The 23,554-nt window shown below is 36.4% G+C and overlaps 1 protein-coding gene across 5 annotated transcripts in view; it reads left to right on the forward strand.

Moving 5' to 3' along the window:
• The window catches only part of AKT3 (AKT serine/threonine kinase 3), a 154,749-nt gene that overhangs the window by 101,194 nt on the left and 30,001 nt on the right, over nt 1-23,554 (forward strand). For all 5 annotated transcript variants that reach the window (XM_038130328.1, XM_038130327.1, XM_038130329.1 and 2 more), the window contains 4 exons: nt 1,694-1,759; nt 3,316-3,384; nt 10,371-10,493; nt 12,293-12,421. In XM_038130328.1, coding sequence (XP_037986256.1) covers nt 1,694-1,759; nt 3,316-3,384; nt 10,371-10,493; nt 12,293-12,421 — 387 coding nt within the window. The remainder of the gene's footprint in view (nt 1-1,693; nt 1,760-3,315; nt 3,385-10,370; nt 10,494-12,292; nt 12,422-23,554) is intronic.

A 23,554-nucleotide genomic window follows, 5' to 3' on the forward strand; every position in this document is an offset into this window, starting at 1 on the left:
TAATACTACACTTACAAGGAAATTACTACAAGTATTACAGACTCCTGAAGCAATTCCAGAAAAACTGGCCATTGCCAGCTTTTTTATATCATATATCTGGTGGACCATAGAGATTTAAAAATAAATAAATAGATAAATGAACCTTTTGTGCTTGTTTTTCTCCTTGAAGTGTGGTTTTTTTTGTTTAATGTTTCCCCCTGTGTATCGTTGTAGTGTATATACGCATTGTTGCACTGCTGTTCAGCTGAATGGCATCATAATTTATTACCACTGACTCTGTTGTTGTTGTTCAACTTCCTATTTTGACAATTTTTAAAGTCTAATTTAAAACTCCTGACATCTGTGTTTACTTTCCAGTTTAATAATACCTTATCTTCAGAGCATAGTTGGATAAGCATGTGTGTAGTACAATAATGTTATATTGGTATTATTTGTGGCAATAATAACGTGTACTCTGACTAAATATATTTACTTCTGTAGGTTTACAGTAGAAGTTTGAGTCACACCAGGGTAGTCTTTAGTTACGTAAAGCTCAGCGGTCGCTTAGCGCTACAGAAAATGGCTGCACCCTCTCAGTGGCTCCTGGGCATTTCAGGCCTGGTCCCTGGCAGCGTGGGGATTCACAGCACGTGTTACATGCAGAATTGTATAAAATGGCCGTGTATTCATGCTGTGAACCCCCTAGGAGCTGTGCTTTTCTTCCCAGCCCTCAGGAGCTGCTTGTGTTGTAGCTCAGGGTGAGCCCTGTGCCCGCTGTCCTCATCCCTCACCCCTGCCCAGCTCTGCTCTCTGCGCAGCTGAGGGTGTGACAGCCGTGCCCCTGGGGCCTCGCTGGCACCCCCGGCTCCTTCTTTGCCCCCTGCACGATGCCCACCCCAGGGGCTGGTGAGAGGGCCCATGGAGGGAGCAGGGAACAAACATGGATGAGCTTGCCAGGAAGCAAACATCCACAGCAACTGCTCCCTTTGGTACGGAGCTCGTTTTTCTCTTTCCCATTCGGGCTCACAGACAGGAGAGTGTCACTGTCTCTCTCCAAAGTGCCTCTTTTCCAAACTGTGGCTGGAAATGAATTGGGGGTTGTGTGGATATCTCCCATTTCCCAAGGATGAAGCCAGTGTCACTAGGGATGCTCAGCCTGGTCAGAGTGGCACTGCTTGCTGCTGGGCTCCCAAGGACAGCTTGGGTGGATGAAAACAAAACCAACACCAAACCAAGTGAAAGTTTAAAAACAGAAGACCTGACTTGACTTAAGACTTGGCTGGATGAGACTGGGTTTTATATTTGCCTGTCACTTACTCCGTGTGTACATGTCTCGCACATTGGTTTAGTCTTTCTGTAGTTACATTGTTCAGGTGATTCATACCAGAGCTGTGAAGTTGTGATGTCTGTGTTTTTAAGCTACCAAATCCAATATTATAATTTCTTTCTTTTCTGAATTGAGTGTAAAGACTTCATTTTAAAACAAGAAAATAAATATGTTAAATAAATAAATAGATACCAAATAAAAACCAAAAAAAATAGGTCTAATTGGTATTTTGGCAAATATTTCCTAAAAAATGTGAAGATTCATTCATTTTTCAAAACTCTACTGTTTCTTTCTCTTTTTGAAAGTGTTGACTTTTTCCTTATAATTAATTAAATAACAATTTTATCTCTTAATTCAGACCTACTTCTTCTCCTCTTTATTTCACAGGATGAAGTGGCTCATACTCTTACAGAAAGCAGAGTATTGAAAAACACCAGACACCCCTTTTTAACAGTAAGTGTTGGGAACTAGTTTGAAGTACATTAGCAGGTAATATTTAACATCCATTATGAACATATTTTACAAATTTTGAATTCTTTCTCATGGTGATTTGTAAACATCAGTAGCTGTCTGGTGCTTATGATATCCTTTATCAGGATATGTAATTAAGAATTTAGAAATAAAATTTTCAATAAATGTGTAAAGCTTTACTGTACTGAAAACAAATTTAATTATAGAAATGTGTAACCATTGTGCAATTTTTTGCAGTTTTTTTATATGAACACTTCTAAAATAAAAGTTACTAATTTCACAAAAGTGTATTTTTTACCAAGAAAATTTAATTAAAAATTCAATAAAACAATAAAAACAACTATTTTATTTGTTCAAAATAAGTAGCTTACAGAGCAACAAAATTCAAACCCCACTACCTTTGTCTTTATAGGGTTAATATTTAATAGAAGAGAAAGACTGAAAAGATGAAAATTTTGAGACTCATGACAAATTACAATTAATTGATTTAACTTTACAGATGACTTTCTTCTGTAGAAGTAATTCTGATTCCTCTTGTTTGAGAATATATTAAAAAATACTTCCCTGTATTTCAAAATATAATGAACATGCTTTTTGAGCCAGGGAAATTTTTTTATATTAAAATTTCAAAGTGTGGCATTGAAGCTTTCCTATTTAGAAAAACTTAACTGTTTTAGAAAGCAGAGGATTGCATTTACATTGGCAGGCCAAATATCCTTGGAAATTCTGTAAAGATGACAGGTCCTGCAATGTTTCTTGAATTAGAGTGTAATGGTAAGCAGGAGTTGGGGTACCTCCCATCAAAAAATGCGACAGTGGTACTGCAGTTGTATCTTCTTATCTTTCTGTTATTCTGCAGCAAGTTTTGTATTGAGATACGCAGTTCAGTCACATATAGTTCTACTGCATTTCATTTCCTTTTCTTCAAAGAAAAGGAAAATCTTCATCCGTAGATTTTCTGTGGTATCATTGATAAGTCAACATTGATAAATCAAAATTTTTAATTAGGATCATAACATCGGTTGCAACTTCAAAATTAAGTGGAAATTAATATATTAATTTGGCACTTAGCATCCTTAACATTCCATAATATGAAACTAGAAAGTCCTTGCTTTGGAAATGAAAGCATGCTGGATGTTAAGATGACTTTTAAAATTTCATTTGGGAGAAATGAAAAAGAATAGGTAATCTCTCTCTTCATGGGCACTGTGAAAGTGGGCATCATAAAGTACAGTGAGTGAAAATAGCTGGTACTGTATGAAATTGTGTGTTTTAGTACCCATTTAATACTTTCTTGTAATAAGCATGATGTTTTCATATTAGTGGACATGTAGCAGAGATGAAGAAACACTTGAAAGTTTTTGTGTTAATTCATCTCAAGCTCTCCAGATAAAGAGTTACACTTTTAATTACTCATAAAGCTCTTGCCAAAATCAGAATTTTCTACTTAAAATGATAAAATTTGTTACACTTTAAGTGCAAGACATTGGGTTAATATAAGATGATAATTAGTTTGATTTTGCTGTTTTCTTTGCAAGTCCTTGAAATATTCCTTCCAGACAAAGGATCGTTTGTGTTTTGTGATGGAGTATGTTAACGGAGGAGAGGTAAGTTTAAGAAAGATGTTCTGCACTTGTAACAGTAAGGCTGTCTTTGCATTACACTTTTAAAGTTATGTTTTTTTCCTTGCCTTTTTGCTTTCTAGTATCATTAAAGGGCTTTTATAAAAAAAATTGAACTGTTTTATTTTTTAAAGAAAGTTGACATATTTTTATAACTTTTCTGTCAAAACTAGTTCCTCTTTTGAAAAAAAAAATTAGACTTCTGTATAGTGAGAGATTATTTAATGCTGGAGAAATAATTACATATACTTGCTTATTGTTCTTTTTATTTAAGCATACTATAGCATGTTCTGGCATGAAACAGTCATAATCCAGTGTAAACAAGCAAAAGTAATATTGAGGAATGTTACTTTTGTCCTAATATGAAATGTGTGCTCTCTTTGCTGTAATTATTGCAAATATCTATTGGAAATGAGTGGAGCATTCATGTTTTTTATTGCTTGTCTCCATTTCACTTGCTGGGTACTCTGGAAATATCAACTAAAGCGCTTAACTTTTTAGAGTTTTGTTAGCTTTGAAGCCATTGCTGTCCTCCAGCTGCTTACTAAAGAATGAAATATCAAAAATGATACCCAGCAAATGGAACTAGAGAACTGCAGTCGAAGAGGAGGGCTTTTATCTACCTTTTAGATGCTGTTTGCTATTCAGACTGTGTCTTGTTACAACATGAACTGAGAGATTTTCCTTATTTTGTCAACTATATGCTTCATGATAATGTTGAAGGACTAAGTGTTTCCACTAGGAGTTTTTTTTAATTAAAAAACTCTTTCTTCATTCAGGAATTGTTGTGGCATGATACGTAATGCTTTGCATTATGTTTTAGCTGTCTTCTCCTGCAGTAAAACTGCTCAGCTATAATCCCAATGCCTGCAGCCCATTGGATCCCAACTTGTCCTTGGCCATCCTCTACCAGCCATGCCTAAATATGGTGCTACAGGGTTCTCATATGGGAGGTTGGATTGCTTAGCTCAATGTCTAAACCCAATTCTGCACATCACAGGCGTTGAACCAGATACAAAAATCTCCCTTGGCATTAAAGGGATAACAGCCTTCTCTTGGACACTCAGCTGGCTTATTTGACATTGAATTTACATCACCAATATTAAGTCAGTGCTGTCTGCAATGAATTTTAAGTATTGTCTTACAAACTAGCTAATTCTTCATGGTTTTCCTCTGTGTAAGATCTTACTGCATTTCTGTAATCTCTGGGGAGACAGTTTGAAAGTTGAATTTAGCGATTTGTCTTTTTTTCCATCCTGTTCGAATGCAGAGCAGAGCCCACAAAGGCTGTTTTCAACTCCTTTCTTATGATTGAAGATGCTCTGGCTGTATTTTGGTCAATTGTTGTTTGGTCAATTGCGTTTCTCTGCATTTCTCTGCAACTTCATGGCTACAACTGCAAGTGTCGTGTGTCATGGGTTTGTGGGTGGCAGCCTGCTTTGCTTAGGGGATTGCCATTGCAAGGTACTCGTGCCAGCATTGGGTTGCTTTCTTCCAGGTGTGGTGCTGCTGTTTGTCAGTTTTGCTCATGTACTTCGCTGATGGTTCTCTAATTCAGTGAAGCTGACTCTGAAGTTTTGGCACGGTGGGAAAAAATGGCCTTTTGGGAGTAGGCAATATTCTTTGATGAAATTCTCTTGATTTGCCTATGTGCTTCTCTTTGACTAGAGATCTGGAATAGTAAGTTGGGCAAACTGTCTTTTTTAATAGGAAAATCTTTAATCTTACCAGATTTTCTTGTGAATTTCAGACTTCAGTCAATGTCTTCCCAAAAACACAGAGGATTTGATATTTGTAAAAATAGCCTTATTATTAACTCAGAGTCACTGAAAGTAAGTTGCTCAAAGTTTAGCCAGCCTTTTAGCTTATATGATACACAGACTTTTTTCTTTTGCTTCTTCTGTCTACTATTCTATTTGTGTTTCAAGGAAGCTACATTTCCCTATATATTCTGACTGTTCAAGGTGTTGAAAATTCATCTTTTAATTATGTCTTTCCACTGGGAAGTTGACTGTAGATGTACCGTGTAGCTTTTGATTCTCTCCAGTGCTACCTTCAGTGTGTTTCTGTTTAAAAGTCCTTTAGATTACATATGTCTTTTTAGGTAAACTGTTGTGCCTGAATCAATTCGTTGGGAATTTTCATGGATTATGTCTTTCAGGAGCACTATTATCCAAGCAGTTCTCCTCATGAAGGAGTTCTTGGAAGTTTGTATAAATATTATTGTCTCCTACTCAGGTAAAAGCAAGAAAGTGCCACCATTTAGGCTTCTGCCCTAGTACAGTAATAAAAACTATGGTCAGGAATAGGAGCCTTTGCTTCCTCTTTCTATAGCTAGAAAACAAAACAGTCAAGGAAGGGGGCGCAGAACTTCATACTGGAGGAGGAGTAGTTGTGTTAAATGACTGTAAGCAAGAATCTTTTATATCTATTAAAAATCTAGATCCATAGTGAAGTTAATATCCCTCTACAATAGTAACAATTTATCTTTGCCTTACCTTGCATATGTAACTTCAAATTGGTTGGGCTTAGTTAAGAAGAGAACATGTTACAATGAAAATGCAGCTGCATCAGTTTTACTGGTCCATGTGTGTGCTCTTTTACAGTGTACAAAGCATTATGGTAAAATCCTTTGGATTCCATTAAAAAAAAAAACCAACAGCACATTTGTACTTTAATATACTAAAGAAAACCATTAGAGGATTTTTTTTTCCAAATAGATTATTCAGATGGAGATATTGAATATGTTTTCCTTATACTGAGCATGTTTTTCCTGCTGTCAAATGCACAATCTTGAAATATTTGTTGTGGGCCAAAAGCTTAATTTTGTCTTCATTTGGTTTTGCTTTTAGAGTCCATGGGTGAAATGTTTGCCAATGTCCATTGATCATAGCCTATGTTGCAGTGTATAGCTAGAGGGATACGTCTGCCACTGTAATTACTTCTCAATACCTTTGTTGTACTGAAGGAATTATGTTAAAATAGCATTAAGAAATTGAAATTAGATTTCAAGAAAACAAATATTCATCTGGCTTAGCTGAGTTGACCAAATGGCTCTTTATTTTTGGGCAATACTTTTGGACTGTATGTTTCCCAATTTTTATTTTCAGTATTTTGCTTAAAGGTTGGAAATGTTTTAGGAATTAAATCTATTACATACATTACTCTGCAGAGTACCCTGATTCAGCTGACTAATAAGTTGATTAACTTCCTCACTCTGCATTTAAGGATAATTCCAGATTTCATACTTTGTAACAAATTTCATTGGTAATAATGTGTATAATAAAATTAGACCCTAAAATTTGTTCAGATGCTTCTCTACAGAAGAATTCTGAATCTCTCTTCCTCTTGGCATTTTTGTTGCACAGCTCTTACTTCAATTCATTAGGCAGGAGAGAACTAAATGGCTTGTTGTAATTGAACAAGTGCTATTACTGCTAGGAAAAAAAAAAGAAAAAGAAAAAGACAGAGGATTTACAACCTACTTAACAAAAAATAAGTAAACAAGAGAATGTTCCTTAGCCTTAAATTATGATAGTCCATGGTAAGGGTGCTATATTTCTTTGGGTATAGAATGTGCCAAGAAGCAGTACAAAGTCTGAAACAATAAATAAATAATTTGAAATTTCAAGGTTGCTACTGCAAGTGCTTTGCAAAATCAATGCTCAAATATAAAATGCAGAGCTGAGCAAACCCAGTACACAACAGCAAGAGCCAGACATTCAACTTACAACATGCTAAGTAGGTCACTAGTGTGTGTACAACTTTAACATATCAATTGATCCGAGTTTGTGTCTTTTATAGATTTGTCATGCTTGGATTTGCAGCTGAGTATACTTCTTTGTTTGATCTTTGTTTACATTTTTCCATTAATTTTTTTTTATTAGGAAAAACCCCATGACAGCATTGTTGTTCAGTTTTTAAAGGCATAGCAAGAAATTTGGAGCTCCGGTCTTCACTGTAACAATAGTACCCTCGTGTATGCCATCAAAAATGCTATGAGCAAAATGGCTTTCTTTGTGCCAAAGCTATTTCTATTGCAATTCCAGTTTTACAGCACATAGATTTTACAGCACATAGTTAATAACTGTAAGTCAATAAATAGTGAAAATGTTGGAAACCTTTTCTTTTTAACCTTCCATCACATTTCTTCTTTTCCTTCTTTGACTTAATCTTCCTGTTCTGACAGTTGTAAATAGAACACAGTGGCAGAATGATTCTGAAATAGTGAACCAGCTAATTAATTAGCTGAAAATTATGCTGTAATCCCCCTGTAATCTCCCTGCTTTCCCTATTATAATTTTAGAATCTGCTTAATATCTGTAGCATATATCTGAGTGTATGAATGTGCTTTTAATGTGCATTTTTGTATCTAAATGTGCATTCTTCATTCAAAACTAGCGAGTATGGTTTGGTGACAGCTCTGTTAGGTGCTATAATAATGTGAGGAAGAGTGACTGTGGTGTCACGTATACATTAAAATAAGCTGACTCAGAAGCTCACAGTTTCTTTGACAAACACAACTGCTGCTAGTTGTTTCTAGCTGGTCATTTTACTTTGAAGTTGGAGTTTTTAATTAATATCAATAATCTTGTTGGAAATAAACACTAAAGAAAGTAATTGTTTTTGTACGTTGTCAGGCTATCAACTTTTAGATTCAGATTTGGGACACTTTAAATGGAAACTAAACCAAAAATGTTGGTGACAAGTATCCTGAAGTTTTAGAATTTTCTAAGGCTGCTGTTTAGCTACTGGATTAGTCTCTTTCAAACAGAAAATTGCAGTAGTCTTTTGGAATAGATATGAAATGTAGGACTAACTGGGAGTTACAACTTTTCAGAGTGTGTTGATCAGTATTCTTAATTACTTTTAATCCATCAAACCACAACATACTCTTAAGAATGAGTGGCACTAGCTTATTATTTATGACATACCAGGAAACAGATGTAAAAGCATAAATTGCGTCAATTTTGTATTTTGCTTTATGTGAATGAAGTTCTACTTACCAGTATTTGTTTCCTATTTAAATACTACAGAAATGTTTGGAAAGGACCACACAAATGGGGAGATGTAATTGTTCTTTTCCCAGTTTGGTAATGCTTGAGGCATTTCATGAAGTTGGTTGCTTAGTGTGGGTGGGTCTTGTGGTTGCACTGACCACAGGGCAGCCATGGGTACAGAGAGCCAGTCACTGCAGAGAGGACTCCTGTCCCACCAGTGACTGGTGCCTAAACTGGTGAGGCAACAGGAGCAACAGATACACCTGCAAAATAAAGATCCTCCTTGTCGTACAGGTTTGCCTTTTTTATATAGGGTGTCTTGAGCACTGGAAAAGAAGTTGAAAGGGGAATCCAGATACGATGAACAAAATTTTAAATATTTTTCTTTAAGTCATAGTGCAGTTTCTGTATCCTGTGAAGTCTCTGCTTGTACAGATATATGCTGCCAAAAGGCTCAGTTTACTGGGAATGTTGTTTAGGCTAAGCCAAAAGTGATACACCTATTATGAATTACAATTCTCAGGAAAGAAGATGACTTCTAGTTCATAGCAGTGACTTTTTAATTATGTTTTGAAAAGTCACAGAATTATCAAGGTTTGAAGCAACCTTGAAGATTGTTTAGTCCAACCATCAAAGAAGCACCACCATAATCACCCCTAAACCCTATCCCCAAGTGCCACATCCAGAAGCCCACCCACTGAAAATATCTGCAGTAATTCCTACACTGTTCTGTGCCTTGTGGATAGTGTAGATTTTCTGAAGGCACAAAGTAGGATGTGATAAAGACAGATTAAGTGCATCAGTGGCTTTTTTTTTTACTGGTTAGCTTTTGGGTAATTTTTAACTTACCTTGTCATTTCACAGTTCTCATCTACTTGATACTTCAAACAGTGAAAAAAACCACCCAAGCCTGCATGCATAGCTGTTGCAGGTTTCACTATGTTGAATTTATAAATAATAACATTTTTTATTTCTGTTTTGTTGTTTGTTAGCTCTGTGGTGAAGCCAAAAACATTGTAACATGGCCACTCTGGTCTTAAGGAGAATATAGAAATATACTCACTAATCTTTGCTTGAGGAATTACCCAAACTTGCTTTAAACAGTAATTAAAACTCACCACTTCAGAAAACATTTGAATTAAATAGCTAAAATTTGCTTTTTTAGATGTTGTTCCAGGTTCTTGGGGTGATGTTTTATCCATTAAGACACTGACAACCTTACAGAGATTCATCTTACACTTTTTCATTTCAGCTGAAATTACTGGCAATACCTAATGACTATTATTTTTTGCTGAAAGACTTTAAAGTGCCTGCAAAGTGCTGTTACTTCAAAAGTATTAAAGAAGAGACAAAACAACCAAACCAATGTTTACACTGTAGCAAAGAAATACACTAAATAAATGGATTTGTTTTTATAAGCCCTCAGCATTGTTGATTTGCTCTTTCTAGTGGCTACTTCTGCTAGCATGTGAATGTGTGGTTTGTAAAATGCCAGTTCCCCGCTCAGTCAAAGTCTGTTGAAGAACTAGACCTTTTTCAGTTCAAAGAAAAGTTACTAGAGCACTGAAAAACATGAGGCAGAATCAAAATCTATCCATTTTAGTGATATTTCTCAGTGGCTTAAAGCAAAAATCTGAGGAAGTAGCAAAGGGAGAAGTACAGAATGATGCTGTTGCATACTTTTTTTTTCTTTTTTTTTTTTTCCTCTGGTAACTGAAGGTTAAATGAGTAGCAAGCAGAATGCCTTAAACAAGATTGGTATATTGATTAAAACGCTGATTTAACAGCTCGCTTTCTCCCTTTGGAAACCTGGAAAAGATAAGCCAGCTGCTGTCTAAGAGTGCTGAGCGTCCACTGAGAGTACACTATCTATCATCACAATATGGTGATGAGAGGTGTTTTATGTTTGTGTTAATTTCCCCCACTAAATCAGTAATTATTACAATCCTGTCCCTGCTGTTTACCCTGCAGCTGTTTTTCCATTTGTCGAGAGAGCGGGTGTTCTCAGAGGACCGCACACGCTTCTATGGTGCAGAAATTGTCTCTGCCCTGGACTATCTGCATTCTGGGAAGATTGTGTACCGTGATCTCAAGGTAAAAAAAGAAAGAAAAAAAGTAATCAAATTTTTGTTTTTGCAGAGACTATGGGGACAAACGCAAAGTAATTATAAAGTTGCACTATTCAGAGTTAATGGGGAAAAAAAAAAAATCTGTGTTCAGTTTTAAGTTCTGTGCGTGCTGGAGGAAATTGTTTGATACAGTAATCTCTAGATGGGTACATTCCCTGACTTAAACTTGATTATAAAATGAAACAGGATACTGCAGTAGCGACACTTGAAGGAGATTTAAACTTCTGATCCTCATCCACCCCCTGCCCTGTTACTCATAACTTAGATTTCAGCACAAATCTCAAATAGAATTCTCAATGTCCCAAAACAAGGGAAGTGGTGAGCTGGGACAACTGCATTCTTTTTATTTCAGCAACCAGGTGTTTCTGTATGCACAGGAAACATTTAAAAGAATTCAGAATACTTCAACAGAAGAAGAATTTATTTCAGCATTGATTTAAAAATTATTTTGTCTTTTGTATCTCAGGAAAGATTCCTGTTATTGGAATGTAGTTTGTTTTAGATTTGCCAGTGTACACAGTTGCCAGGTACTCTGTTACACACTGTGACCATGTTATATGGAATAATAACCTCTGTTTTCAACAGGAACATTTTCTAACTTGTATAAGAGGAACCTCTAAATTCCATGATGAGACAGTTTTATTTCTGTGTCAAGCCTTTAATTGCATATACAGGAAATTGTGCTTTCCTGTTGTACATGCAGAGTAGTGGAATTCATTCATGCAATCCTTTGTACAGAAACCCAGGAGAAGGAGGCAATGATAGGCAAGTTCTGCTCAGGGAGGCAGACAGGAAAAAAAAATACTGGGCTACCTGTTTGTAGCAGAATCTGTTGTAATAATGTGAAATGCTGTGAAATCCTGGGAAAATATAGAATTGTCTGGTCAAGGAATATAGGTGATAGTTTTTTATTCAAATTCTAAATTATCAAGAAAGAGGAGTTTGATGTCATTAATCTTCTATTTTTCGTGTTGTCTGCTTTGCATTTTCTTCGTAACACACTTTGACTCAACAGGAAATCTATACCTTTGATTGTATTTCAGGCTTTTTGCAGACTTAGAATGACAGGCTGTGATTGTTCTATGTTAGTATTTTCACTACGTACCTTATAATTAGTAAAAAACCAAACCATTTTTTGTTGGGAAGAGTTGTTCAGAATGTTTTCCTTGGTTTCAGTTCTATCTGTATTTTAAGTACAGCAAATTGAAACCTTTTGGGAAAGTGATATTAGCCATTATTCTGAATGCTTTCACATTTCAAAGCAAGGATCATATATTTAAAAAGCAATGCAAAGCATATGGAGGTATAAATTCACAATTTAAGTGTCCTTTGCAAGTAGACAAGGAGGAATTTCCCTCAGGGGTGTTTTTATCAGTAGCTGCCCTATCCAAATTCTGTCTAATATTGAAAAGGTTCTGGGAGTTGGAGGTATTTTAAGGATTTATGGATAGAGGCTGTTTCATGACAGTATAGAAAGTAAAAGGTATCTTGATCAGTGGCTGTCATGTTAGACCAAAGGAAACCTCTGAAGTAATTGACCTGAGATTTACTATTGTAAACTGTATTTAAGTATTAACTAATTATGTAACTTGTGTGGCAGTAAAAACTGTTAAATGCTGTAATATGGTAGATGCTGTATTTTTTTAAATTACAAAAGAATTACATTCTTTTGCAAGGAATAACTCTTTTTTTACAAAATTGATGTAATGCATCGATCTGTCCTGTTAAAAATACTAAGGGAATATTTCTCTCTCCAACACACAGTTAGAAAATCTAATGTTGGATAAAGATGGACACATAAAAATTACAGATTTTGGACTTTGCAAAGAAGGAATCACAGATGCAGCAACTATGAAAACATTCTGTGGTACTCCAGAATACCTGGCACCTGAGGTATGATTTAGAATATTTTCTTATAATCCTGTATAAAATTTTTTTTCCATTTAATTTTAGACTGACAGTCTGCCTGATTAATACTCTATAGCTTTTATTCAGAATGGAATGTGCTGCTGTTCTTTGTGCTGGTTGTATATATATTGATGCTCTGCTTCTTAGCGTTTAAAAAGGCCTCTAAACGTGCATTTTCCTTCTTATGTTTGCCTTCCTCTGTTAAAGTTTTTATCTTCCAATGATTTCTTCAAAAATAATCTTCCATCTGTCTGTCACTTGGAACATATGATCCTGCTTAACTGAGCTGTATAACTAGCATTTATATAGCCTCAGTGGAGGCGAGGGGGAATAGGAAGGTACCGAGTTTGATGGGTTTTATCTGAATTCCCCGGTTGCAGGGAGAGGGAGTTGAAATTTTAGATATTTCTGCTAAAAGCAGTTGAGTGTGTCAACCTCAGAACTGGTTGAGGTGGGCACCAAAACTGGCTGTTTCCTTGAATGTGAGCAGAAGTGGCATCCCAGAGTATGCCACCCCATCTTTCCCATTAGCTGGCACTCAGAGTGCCAAGCATCACACTCCTTAAGGATTGATGAAAAGATGGATATCAAGACATTGCTCTGGTTCCCCTTGCAGGAACTTTGATTGGAGCTCTGGTTTGGCCACTTGAGAGTCTGCTGTGGAAGCTCAAGTCGTCCAAATGATCTGCCCCAGTATTATTAGTGCTGACAGCTCTGCCACTGGTGCCTGCTGAAAAAAGGCAAGGGAAGCACCACCAAGATTGTGTTTTGGCCCTGCCCGGCTTCAGTCAACAGTACTGATTGTGGTGCTCAGAAATGTCACTCTGCCTCTCCTCAGGGGCTGCCAAATACAGCTCCAGTACTGATATGAAAGGCAGCCTAATTTTTACTTAATGCTAAGGATTTTGTGGATGCTGAATTAGCCCTTATTTCCACTCTTGTCAGCATTAAAGATTTCTAATTGACATAGTGCACACCTCATACTGAGATAACTTTCTAGTCAAGCTAAAGGACTTTAAAAGGCCCTTCAGTTCTACTATTTCATTGAAGAAAGTTTTAAAGAGTTTTCAGGAGGATTTCCCACCTCCTGCAGCAACTCTCCACTACAGTAGAAGTCTTGTTACTATGTATTGCCTTTGAAGAGCAACCTGCCTTAGTTTGAAGGGAGGAGGCACTATTAGACATAGGTGTTTATTCTCTTGCTTTCAGCAGCACTGAATCCTGAGTAGCAGCCACAAGCCCTGGAGCCTGTTTCAACAAGCAATTTTGATTGCATTTTGTTTTTTATTCTAAACCTTGAAATTAAGGAATGTCAAACAAACAGGTACACATCACCTTCTGGATAGTGCTGGCTGGAAATCAAGATTTTAGAATGGCTAGGCACATGGGTTTGAGAATCTCTCTGAATCTCCTAAAGTCCCTCTCAGTTTGCAATCACAGAGGAAATTGAAACTGCTGATACTTGGCTATAAGTCAATATGATAGGTAGAGTTACTGAATCCATTTTGGATAATAGCAAGATATTTTGATATGTTCTTTATCCTACAGTAATGGAAACATCAGTATTTTTAGGAGCCACTAACTTTCTCTTCATACATCTGTTACTATCATCCTTGACTCATTTGAAAACATGTTAGCTCTCTTTCATCAAACTTGGTTTTAGACACTCAGAACAAGTTACTTGATCCAGTTTGCTTTTCTATTCCCTAGAAGCCCCACTTCTCTGCTCTACCTCCCATTATGAATGTTTTTGGAGACCTGCCCTGTAAAAATATGTCTTGAAGGAAATTGATTCTTCATTAGCCTTGGGAACAAGGGAACTCATTCCCTTTTCCCTCAGAGATAAAAGGGTTTTTTTTTTTTTGCTAGCAAGCAACCTAGACAGGTTACTGATACGGCATGAGAAGACTCAACACCTTTAGGAGGATGGCTGCTCACCTCAGACAATTGCATCTGTTTTTGTCAGGGCAGCTGACTGATACAGGGACTGTCAGGAGCCTGGGTCCTCCAGTCTGTTTGTGTGCATGCTTCAGAGAACCAGTGCTCAAAAATCACTCCTCTTTGCAGTTCAGGCCACAGAAATCATTTTCAGGTGCCAAAGATTTACTGCCTTGTGGCAAACTTCAGAGCATGAGAGCCTGATGTTACAATTGACTTTAATCTTGTTACCATGCTGAATTCCTGTCTGTCTATCCAAGACAAATGGCAGCATATACTTATGTCTTACCTGATCATGGTAAGTTTAAAGGCAGCTTTAGAGGCAAGATATTAATTCTTCAGTTATATGGAGAAATCTGTTTATCATCTGTCCTTTTAATAATATCTTTGCATCCTTTTTTTTTTTTTTTTCATGTGTCAGCTGTGATGGATGCATCCCTTCTTCAGGTTTTCAGTTCAGTTTCCCATGTACTTTCTGGCTGCTGATAGAGAACACTAGAACAGTGGACTGTGTAACACACAGGGGCAGCCTGGGACTGCTGCCTACCACCCCAGGAGGCAGCTGACCAGGAATATTTCTCTGATGGGAATCTATACCCAGCCTCAAAACTGACTTAATAATTTTTTTATAGTAATTGTGGTTTCAGCTACAAACTTGGTTTCCCCAATGCCTTTTGCACCATTGTTTGAGGCATAGAGTCGTGCTCACTATTCCATCTTTTTGTAAAAACTAGGTTGCAGATGCTTCCAACAGTAAGAGAGGGAAGTAGCTAAGACAGATGAAGGCATATTTCCTCCTTGCATGACAGTCTTTGAGGTGAAGCTATCTTTGTGGATGGATACAGAATTATTACCCAGGGCAATTTCAGAATTACTCTTGATCAGTAAATAAACCTATCTGTTGCTGTATTTTCCTCACAGACCTTCTGTTTCTTAGATCAAAATAGTCCTTCTGACCCTCTGAAAAGACTCTTTCATATCACATTGATAGGGCCTGACCTCTCATATAGGTCCTGACACTGACTGTGTAGATAATTAGGAGATCCAGAAAAATGCCCCTGTCCATGCAGAGATCAAATGAATGATGTGCCACAGAAAAAAAACCTGTAATGAACTTGCTAGGTTGGAGTCAGTTTGCATCTGTGGAGATAGAATTCTGGACCATCACTGATTTATCATTTCTGGAACCCATATGGAAGTTAATGTGTACCTTCACCACACACTGAGCTGTTCAGGGTATGAAGGGCATCTGGCTAAGTGGTCCATAGGTGCATCCCCTTTCTATTCTCCTCTCCTAGCCCTTCCCTCTTATCCAACACCAGTTTTCTATGGTCTAAAGAAAATTAAAATAGCACTGACTGTGTTAATCTTGCATCACTATGTGCTGAGCATAAAATAGAGTAGGGATATGAACACATCCTCTAGGAAGAAAATACTTGCCACTGCCAAATAGCAGGGCTTCTATTTGTTAACAGTACAGATGTACTTTTGTCACACTTTGAAAAGTGAGCAAGTAACTTTTTGTTTGTGAAATTATATAGTTTTTTGAGAATAATTTGGTTGTATAATAGTGAAATTACCCTTATCATCTGCTATAAAACTATGTATAGAACTGCTATAGAACTAACACAAGCCTAATTTTTTTTTGTGTGTGTTTAAGTGTAGTGGTAATAGTTAATAATTCCCTTGACTGTAAGAATCTATGGCATTCCCCATTTGAAAGGTATAAAATATGTTACAATTTCTCACTTAGTGGTTTTTCAGGACAAAGAGACTATTTCTTAAAAGTCTCTTTCCATTGTTATTCTTCAAAGTAAGCCGTCACATTAGGGATCATTGTGGTGTCAGAAAATATCCGTAGATCCAATGAGAAAAAGATGAATTGTGATCCCATTTAGGTAACACAGATGTATGCTTGATTTTTTTTCCCAAAAAAATGCTTCTTTTGCAGTTTTGGAGTGGCAAAGGCAGGACAGGACCACATGTCTTTTACAGGCAGTATCACTAGCTTGAAAAAGAAAGAATAAAACTGAGGAAAGTACTTGTAAATATACCTGTGAGTCTTTTAAAAGTAGTTTGGATTTGGATAGTTTTCAGTTGACTATCAAGGATGAGACCTGCTAATAAAGATACAGACTGGTACAGACTCCCTTTAATAGAACATTCAGGAAATGAAGCTACTTGGGCAGAGAAGTAAAATTTCTTTGGGGTCTGATCATTTATAAGGATGCTTCCTTGGATGTGGTAACAGTTTCTGGATCCCTGTGTTTCAGTTCAAGTTCCTAGGACTAAGTGCACAGTCTTTGTTATAGGAGAACAGTCAAATGTGTTACTAAGTTTTGGTGTCATTAGAGAGACAAGCTTTAAATACCAGAAATTACTTTTTAAGTCTTTCTAATAACAGAAGAGAAGTTGATTTGACTCTGAACAAGTCTGTAAGGGACTTCATGGATGTCATTCAAATGACTCTTAAAAGATGTAGATGGATCAATGATGTGTAGGTCTATTCTAATAACAGGGAAAATGGAAGGATAGAATTATGTTTTATTGGCATAAAAATACAGATAAGGTGGATGAATATGTATAAAAATGGTTCATATGTACAGATTAGATGGATGCATTCCTATAAGAACAGTTGCATTTTATTTAAAAAAGCAAACTATTTCTGTATAGTTCGTGCAGTTACTGTCACTCAGGGGTATGTGACAATGAACAAGAAAGGAGCAGATTCATAGCCTCTACCCCTAGACAGAAGATGTGCATGTCCTGTAACTATTTTAAAGTAATACCAGTGAGGATTAAGGAAATATTAAGATCAATTATACAATGCTTATTTGGCCAGTTTGTTGGTTTTTTTTTTCCCCCTAGTGATTGTTCTTCTAAAAATGGGAGTGAGAGAGAGATCATGTGTAATCAGTTATTTCCCTGAGTTTTATCTCAGAGGAGTGAAGGCTAGAACTCTTATCAAGAGGCAGCTGCTGTCTCTCCTCTCATTGCACATAATTTCTTTCTTACAGCTGTTCCTCTTAGGAAGGGTATGGCTTTGATATAATCTAGAACCTGGCCATCAAAGTTCAGTGACTGAATTTCAGCAAGGGAAAGCAGGCATTCTTATAAAAAGAAAACCTGAACTTTTCCCATGTTTTCAGGGGATTTTCTAAGAGTGTGTGGTATATACAGATTACAAGAAGCTGACAATAGAGTCAGAAAAAGCATTTTGTCACTTGTGCAGCTATACATTTATTTTTGTTCTTTTAACACCTGCTTGGATTGGATAAGGATATTTGCCAAAGGCAGTTCTGATAATATTTTGGAGTGAGACTATGATGATTTACCACATAGCTTGTCTGATACGAGTTGAAACTAAGTGCTGTGTGTGTGGGCAGAGAGGGAACTACTGAAATGTGCTGAGACAGGCTAACAACGGGGATGGGTGTTCCGGGTTTGGCAGGCATCATGACAAAGCATTGTTCTTAACAGGGGTTTTCATGCAGATAGAAGTTGCAATGCCAGTGTTAAAGAAGAGCTCCTTAAAGTGCTGGGAGAAGCAGGAGGGCACTTGTTTGCAAACAGCTTGATGAAAGCAGTCAACACTGTGGGTAAACTGAGGCAGGCCAGTTGAGAGAGATCAGCTAAGGTGAGGATGTTAAAACTTCATCTCACTCTACTACAGAGAAAATGAAGTTGCATGGGTAGTACAGCTGAAGCCTCTTTCCCTTCTTTCCCTTCTTTCCCTTCTTTCCCTTCTTTCCCTTCTTTCCCTTCTTTCCCTTCTTTCCCTTCTTTCCCTTCTTTCCCTTCTTTCCCTTCTTTCCCTTCTTTCCCTTCTTTCCCTTCTTTCCCTTCTTTTTTCCCTTTTTCTCCCTCTTCCCCCTTTTCCCCTTTTCTCATGCAGTAGAGCAAAGGATTTGAGTACACTGAAGGAGGATAGTAAGGGAAGCTAATAGGAGGGAAAGGAAATGAATGTAATGATGTCACAGGTAGATTGATAGATCAGAAAACACAGATTAGAGATTGGAATATTTTTCTTGTGGGGAAAAATATGATTTTGAGCAGGAAAGAGAGTTTGGACTAAAGATGATTATGTCACTTTTTTATCTTTTCTAAGCAGGAACTGATAAGGTGTGTTGCAGGGAGACACAAATGGCAGGAGGAATTAATGAGCAACTTGAAACTGAAGAGAAGCTTACTGAAGAGTTGTTCGGTTAGGAATATAGAGGAACTGAAGGACAGAATAATTTTGTTGTGACTTATGCAATTTCCTTTTAATCTCCTTGTCTCTTAAATTTCATTTGAATTTGAAGGTAATTGAGGCATCAAAGTAAAGATGGCCTTTTGAACTTCTATGCAACTTGCTATAAATAGTAGGTATGTGCCATTATTTTCCACCTCTAGAACTAGTGAATGGAAAAGGGAATTTGTGGAGATGGCATAAATTAAGGGAAGGCTGCTCTTGAGGTGTTGCAAGATGGATATGCATTCACAAGGCTTTGAGACAGGTGTGAACTTCCAAGACTTGGAGAAAAAGAGACAGTGGTAAAGAAGCTTTATGTTCAGCTCAGTTTTCCATTGTGCTCTAGAGGGCAAGTTCTCGCTCATATTTTGTTGCCTCTGGTAAGCACTAATGGAAGATTGATTGTTAGGGTTTGTCTAGGGAAAGGGGAAGTTCTTGTTTTTATTGTGCTTCTTTTTATTTTGTTCACTTTCTTTAATGGTAACTCTTTCTTTAGAGGAAGGATAATGAGACACAAATTGTCTGCATTGATAAAAACATACTGGTGTTCTGGTTCATACAGTTTTGCTGAAGACCTGATAGGCCTGTAGTGGTGCTACTCTAAAAAGATGGAAAACATTTCTGTATGAAATTCTCATAAAATGAGGTTAATGCATTTTTAGAGGACTGGAGGTAAGGTTTTTTTTTTTTTTTTTCCAGCTTAGTCTTGTTATTTTCCTGTGAAAACGGTACTGGGAAGTGCATTTACAAGCAGAAGCACTGTGACATAGCACGATAGAGCCCTGAAAAGAGACACCTCCATCATTCAGCTTTTGTGCCATGATGGCATTTTCCAATTACTCTTCACCTAAAGCTAGAAGCAGTTATCTGCTGCATAGTTAAGGAATTGCATTGTATTTGTATGCATTTCTACCCTTGGCTTAGTGTCTTTGCTTCTCCAGGCATTACCTATGAGATTTCTTACACCCTTGCAAATATGAGAGTCCTTTATCCTTGTCCTGTGGTAGCTTGGAGAGAAGTCTCAGGCTGTGCCTGTCCAGAAGTAGGCTGCTTGCAGCATCTTATCCTGTGCCTCAGGCAACATTGTGCAGACAGACTCAGTCAAGAGGGATGTGTGAACTCGTGTGGATATATTTCTGGGTTTTGTTCCTCCCTTTCAATGCAATCTTTTTAGTGCTGAGCTAATTATGTAGTCTCAGTTTTACTGTTGAGTTAGAGTACCTGATCAACTTTCCAACTGTAAAACAGTTTGAAAATCAAATGTAGCTTACATGCAAGACCCAACAAAATTAGAAGTGTTAAGTACGTTTTGGCAGTTCACTTTTATTATGCCCAGTCCTCAAATGTACCAGCAGACAATCATCTGAATGTTAGTTATTTTTCACATGCTTATGTGATCACACAAAAAGTACATGCTAAAAAGAAGCAGATGGTGACAGATGGGGAAGGTTGAATAAGGTGGTTTTGGAAACCTAGAAAAATGCACTTCTGTAATAGTGTAAAAATAAAAATTCTTTGATCGCCAAGTTAGAATGAGCAAAATGGAGTGCCCTCCCCACCACCCCCCCGAGAAAAAAACTCAATCCAAAACTTTACTGATTAAAAGAAATGGAACCTATGAGTGTTCAATATATATTTAGCAAAGTATGTTGTATAGTGTTGTTTTGTCCAAGGATAGAACATTAATTTTTATCAGCCAGAGCCTCAGAAAGGTGGTAGTTTTATTCTTTCTTTCTTTTAAAATGATGACTTCAAATCAATTGTGTGCCATGCTCAAAGAATGCTGTCGAAAAGGTTATTTTTTATAATAGTACATTGGCAGTGTTGCAGGTTATGATAATATTTTACTTCGGGTGTCACAAAAAGCTTTTAACATTCTTATTGTAATCATAAATAAATTGTATGTGTAATGAGGATATCTGTAGGACCAGAGCTAATTTGTAACAGGCAGCATTACCTCTTTCTCATACAAGCAAATTTAAAGCTAAGTAAATAAAGTCTAATCAACAACAAAAAAATCATCTTTTGTGTGGACCCCATCTAAGATGTGCCTTACTATGAGGGTTCAAGGTTTCCTTATTCATTTGCATTAATTTAATGAAATCTCAACATTTGTATCTATTGAGTTATAAAAAAAATTAAAGTTTCTTTAAAAAATTTCAATGATGAGATTTATTTTATTCCATAAAATAATAAAGTATCTAACCTGATAAATATTAATTGCCAAGTCTTCTACCAACACTGATGAAATAATTATTTTTTCTTTTTGTATTTCAGTAGGTGTTTGTCTTAACTTACAGTATGAGGTGTTACTGTTTCCTGGTGAGGCAGAATGCTCTGCTTAAAAACCAAAAAGCCTCAACTTCTCATAACCTGTTCTGATATTCTTGAAAGTACAGTTAGTTTGCTCAGTACCTGCACAGTGTAGTTATGCTGTTGTGTTTTGCTTAACTGATTTTTCTTTTGGCTTCAGAAGGATAGTTGAAATTTACTTTCTCTGTGTTTACCTAGATGCTTCATGCATAATCTGATTCTTAGCAGAGGCACAATAGAATTTTTTTTACCTGTGGAAGAGTGGTTTAGTGTTGGCTTGTGCTCTTGAACAGCTGTCTGTTGTATATTTGGCAACATTTTGTTTCTGGGTGAGGACCAGTGAAGGGGGGGTGAGGAGGAATAGCATCTATGCTTGAAAATATTTTCCCTTCTGATTTATGGGAGATTCACAATATGGAATTTTCTCTTTACACTAGAGTTCCAAGCCCCAGATTATTTTTTTACATTGTGAGGAAATGAAAATGAAAAGAAGTTGTTTTACCTTGAAGTGCTCGGGTCTCATGAAAATTCAAATTTGGTCTTTTTTTTCGGTTTGGTTATCACTTATCATGTTTTAGTGTCCCACATTCTGTCATCTTACGATCCTAAGTCATCAAAACTGCTGGTGACTTGAATTTCAGCACTTTTGTCAGCTTGATATTGCCAGTGGGCCCTTGAGATGGAAATGATGAAAGGTGGACAAGGCAGGGTATCCAGAGCAGAACATCATTTATTGGCAATAACTGTTACCAAGATCAAAACCTGGGGAGCATTTAGATGAGGGTAGGAAAGCATTGCTTTGTTACACAGACAGAAGAATTGCTGCAACATCAGATAAAGTAGCACAAAAATTAGACTTTCTCCTGGAAGGAAATAACCAATAATGTAGTAAGATTTTGCATTTTCATGCTACCTGGGTAATCTCATCAGTCGAAAAAAATCAGTTGCCCACATGCAGTATCAGACTTCTCAAGGGAAAAGATGTAAAAATATGCAAAAATAATGAAACAAACAGAATATTAGAAAATAAGTTACCTCAACACTGCCTGTAAACAAACTTTTGTATTCAAACCCAAACTTTAAAGCAGAGAGCAATTTTCCAATAAAACACTTTTTTTTTGGTAAAAAAAAAAGTAAAGACTGTCTCAATAAAATTGCTTAAAACTTTTTCATTAATTTTCATTTAATCAATAGAACATTATTTCCATCTCAGCAAAAGCCTTTAGTTTTTCTGAGAGTAATGAAGCATAAACAAAAGCTGAACAAGTGCCTTTTAACATCAGTAAATATTCAAAATAATTTCAGGAAGAAAGAGCAACTAGAATATCACAGTATTATCATTATTTATTACTTCTTACATGTCTTGCATCTTATGGCAGTGTATGTTTTAGAGACTACTGCTAGTGCAGTGATAATTAATACAGATATGAGCAGGTCTGCAGATTTTCTTCTAATGGTAGAGTGGGTAGAGTTGTGAGAGAGGAGTGCCATCTTTTTGTAGACTGAAATAATATTTTCCTTTTATTTCCTGCCCTTCTATGAAAGGTGTCTTTTGAGGGGTCTTTTTATTGTGATGTGGTTGTTTTCTTGGCTTTTTTTTCCCCAGTGTTACCATTGGTTTCTTACAGCCCTTGTTAGAATACTCCTTTTCATGTGCAGTAACTCTTTTCTTTTCTTTTCTTTTCTTTTCTTTTCTTTTCTTTTCTTTTCTTTTCTTTTCTTTTCTTTTCTTTTCTTTTCTTTTCTTTTCTTTTCTTTTCTTTTCTTTTCTTTTCTTTTCTTTTCTTTTCTTTTCTTTTCTTTCTTTTCTTTTTTTTTGAAGTTTGAATTCTACTGAAATCTATCTCTTCTAGGAGATTAAGTGCATTAATTAGTATTGCATGCTCTTTACCCTAGGAAACTTTGCTTAATTCACATTTATACCAGAATATACTATTTCTGATACAGTATGTGTGCCAGCAAACAAAAAAAAAATTGGTTTGCTATGTCTTTTTTAGGGGTACATAACAAAAAGCTAGGTGACATGGGCAAAATCTCAAATACAAAAATGTTAGAGGAAGACAGTTTACATTAGGGCCAGAAGTAAAAAAAACATGCAATCTAGATACAAAACAAAGAAAAACTACCTGCAAAAATTAGAGCAGTGGAAAATCTCAGCTGTCTATTTCCCAGGGTATCTCTAACCTTGACATTTTGTCTTTTCAGCTGTGCATAATAAAACCAGTAAGCATTCATTTGAGTTTTTTTCACTATTGATGCAACAACACTTCACTTTTCATACCAAGATACAGTTAGAGCAACTGAATTGTATAATTCTTGGTGAACATACCCTTCTGCAGGATGGATTTTCATATATCTGGGTAAAAGTCTGTGTCTATAAAGAAGTGTACATTACCTTTGTTCGTTAGTGTTAGATTGTAAACTTTGTCATTGTTTTAGCTGTTACCACAATTGATAGAAAGTTCTAGCAAATACACTTTCTAACTTCTGTTGAAGAATATGTGGGTGAGTATTTGTTAGCAGACCAACAACTATAGCAATAAAAATGTGTGAAGGGTTACCAGGAATGCTTAAGGAGCATACACTCCACCTGAACTGTAAGGTTAATTGAAAACAGTTTTTCCCCCCTTAAA

The sequence above is a fragment of the Motacilla alba genome, chromosome 3, assembly GCF_015832195.1.
Source record: "Motacilla alba alba isolate MOTALB_02 chromosome 3, Motacilla_alba_V1.0_pri, whole genome shotgun sequence".
Taxonomy (NCBI): domain Eukaryota; kingdom Metazoa; phylum Chordata; class Aves; order Passeriformes; family Motacillidae; genus Motacilla; species Motacilla alba.